We start from the raw sequence: 3,090 nt of genomic DNA on the forward strand, positions 1-3,090 counted from the left end.
TATAAATTAGGTTAATAAATGTTGTGACGCCAATTACATCAATAAGAAGATGCATAAAAATCAAGTTGGCCAAAGCTTGAAAACATTTGGTTTCAGGTAATTTTTTTACAGGTTTTGTAGGCGCAACAGAAATGGGCTTTGCAACTAACACACTTTAGAACCTGCAAACTATTATGACAGGCTCTGGTCTACGCTGTGAAACACACACACATTATTGATTTTCCTTGTGTTATTTACTGCTGCTTTTCTGTTCGAAAGACATGACTGCTCGATCAGCTCGCAGATGTGCACAGCTTGTTTATCTTGATAGATATTGTACCTGAACATAGATATAACCCAGCAGTCATCACTGCATATCTAGATGACAAAAGTACCAAATAAATTATTTATTAAATTATTCATTAAAGTTTTTGTAAAATAAAAAAATATTTTTGTTACAGACTGCTGCCAACTATTTTACCAAAATATTTTTAAAAAATGCAAACCATTTTGGAGATGAGTTTACCTTTTCAAGGCCTTCTATAACAAATGGCACTGCTTGAAATTTAATGTCAAAATTTGCAAGAGCCTGTTCTACAACTAACTCATTGTTGGAGGGCCCACTTTTCTCTATGAGCCCCCTAAACCCACAGGCCCCTGTGCGACTGCACTATATATATTTGTGCCCCTGCTGCTCGCATTTCCAACACATTCTTATTTTTTACATCAGTAATTTTTGTAACCACATGAGTTTTCAATCAGGATGGTCAAAGGTTGAAGTCTTAAAATCTGGAAACGTTAATATTACAGATTGAGTCTATGTAGTTCACATCCCCAAGGAGATCTTTAAAAATCTGTAATAAATCAATCCCTTCCTAACTATTCATTTCCTAAAAGGAATGATATTTGGTAAGTTCAGCTGCGCTTAAAATAAACTACAGGCTAAATTCTGCATTTTACTGAGGGCCCATCGGGTTCCCTTGGGGTCCTGGAATTCTTTGGGGACCAGCATGTTAGTTCAGCACCAGTGTCTCCTCCCAGCATGAGGTAACGCCCTCTGCCATGAAGATAAAGTCTGTTGCTCTCTGCTCTGTCCGCGCACAGTTAGCAGTTGATGAACTCATCTCTTTATTCCCGTCCAGTCTCAGCTCCCTGCGCCCATGTTTTGAGCCCGCTGCAGTTGGAGACAGTTCACCATGTCCACCGGGTCTCTCAGCGATGTCGACGACGAGCTCCTGGACGGCATCCTCAAGTTTGGCTCCTCCGGCAAAGACTCCAACGAGAGTACGGAAGAGAGCTCCAACTGTGAGGGCACATGCGCCAACGACGCGCCGGGAAAGAAACGGAAGACTGCGTCCCGGAAAACGGCGCCCAAGGGTGTGGCACAGCAGGAGGGCAAGCATGTGCAAAGGAACGCGGCCAACGCGCGCGAGAGAGCCAGGATGCGCGTGCTGTCCAAAGCTTTCTCCCGGCTGAAGACCACCTTACCCTGGGTACCGGCCGACACCAAGCTCTCCAAACTGGACACTCTGCGCTTGGCATCCAGCTACATCGCGCACCTCCGGCAGATACTGGCCAACGACAAATATGAAAACGGATATATCCACCCCGTTAACCTGGTAAGACTTCTACTCAAAGTTTATATACGTTACAGAAAAAAAAAATCTGCGTAAGGTTTTAAAGTTCTGAAAATGCATGCCGAATTGAATTTCGTTAGATTCACTATGTGCTAAATATAATTTCAACCCCTGCTTGTTTTTATTTAAGGTTACACCACTGAAATTTTTAGATTTATTAGGATTTTAAACAGGTCTTCTGGTAGGCCTCATGCCTGGTACCAAGGTGACAGATGAGGGTAATAGCTTTATGCAGCAGGTGCACGAGAGGGTAAAAACAGCAATTTCTCATTATGCCGACTGTTTTTTAGGCAAAACTAAAAACAAACAAACAAAAAACAACTGAAAAATATCACCTTTTGTTAAGTATTATGCTGTGATCACAAATTATGTAGGCCTGGGCCTGATGCAGCAGGAAACTTTGTCCTTAAAAGTTTAAACGAAAATAGCTTAAATAATTGTGCTATATATAAAATATAATTATAGACCTCTAGATAATCCATTTAAATGTTTATATCAGAAACAAAAAAATCGATTAGAAAAAAATAAGCAAATCTGGTGATAGTCCATTTCTGCCAGATATTAATTATGTTCACCTGGTGTTCGCAGATGATAAATTGACATATCATGGGTCTGAGTTATTATTATTATTATTATTATTATTATTATTATTATTATTGCTATGATTCAATCGCGATAAATTAACGCTCTAATGGGTCCTGACTGTATTTCCCTCCACAGACGTGGCCTTTCATGGTTGCAGGTAAGCCGGAGAACGATTTGAAGGAGATGCTCAGCTCTACGAGGTTATGTGGAACAACAGCGTCATGACCAAAGCAAGCGGACAATCATTTTCCAAGAATGACATAAAAAAGGACCGTGACAGACATGCACGTCTCATCTCCGCAGACTTTGAGTGGGAATAACGGAGAGAGAGTCTCTCCTTCATTCCTGTAAATTTTATTTAAATGCATTCTGTCGCCTGTTGTTGTCTTTGCTGGTTCAAAGATAAAATGCGTGCTTTAAATTGCTTTTTTAAAAAATACTCTGCAGACGCATTTTTTTTTTTTTACTCATGCAGGCCTGTTTTGGTTGCTGCATTATGATGGATGGATGTGCACATGAAAAGTGTCCACTGTCTCAAATGGTTGTACAGATTACATGTATATAAAATATATTTGTATCACTTTTACACCGTGTGTACTGAATGTTTATTATTATTATTATAATTATTATTGTGGTTAATTGTTTTGTTTCCGTGTGTGGGCCAGTGCTTTGACCTAATAACCCCTGTTATCACTCCACTCCTCCAGAATAGCAGAACCTGAGCACCAACGAAGCGGCAGAGCAGATAAGTGTCTCTCTGTTGTTTCTAAAAGATAACAGTGAACATGGTTGTCATTACATAAACAGACTTCTGCCTTCAAAGATTATTTGGGAACCAAAGAGCAGTTAGTCCACTTGTAGTTTAAACATATCAAATCGAGTATATCTC

The 3,090-nt window shown here is 39.9% G+C and overlaps 1 protein-coding gene across 1 annotated transcript; it reads left to right on the forward strand.

Annotated features, from left to right (window-relative positions):
* Positions 1-1,088: 1,088 nt before the first annotated feature.
* On the forward strand, positions 1,089-2,787 carry tcf21 (transcription factor 21). The gene is made up of 2 exons (XM_042503738.1): positions 1,089-1,598; positions 2,337-2,787. Exons 1-2 carry the CDS (start codon positions 1,176-1,178, stop codon positions 2,424-2,426), a joined length of 513 nt encoding a protein of 170 aa, XP_042359672.1. The 5' UTR covers positions 1,089-1,175; the 3' UTR covers positions 2,427-2,787.
* Positions 2,788-3,090: the final 303 nt, after the last annotated feature.

The sequence above is a fragment of the Plectropomus leopardus genome, chromosome 16 (genome assembly GCF_008729295.1).
Source record: "Plectropomus leopardus isolate mb chromosome 16, YSFRI_Pleo_2.0, whole genome shotgun sequence".
In the NCBI taxonomy this organism is placed as follows: domain Eukaryota; kingdom Metazoa; phylum Chordata; class Actinopteri; order Perciformes; family Serranidae; genus Plectropomus; species Plectropomus leopardus.

Bases quoted from the DNA above. Each gene is read 5' to 3' on its own strand.
- tcf21 (XM_042503738.1), top strand. From the start codon at position 1,176: ATGTCCACCGGGTCTCTCAGCGATGTCGACGACGAGCTCCTGGACGGC. The intron at 1,599-2,336 runs GTAAGACTTCTA...TTCCCTCCACAG, and splicing joins ATATCCACCCCGTTAACCTG to ACGTGGCCTTTCATGGTTGC.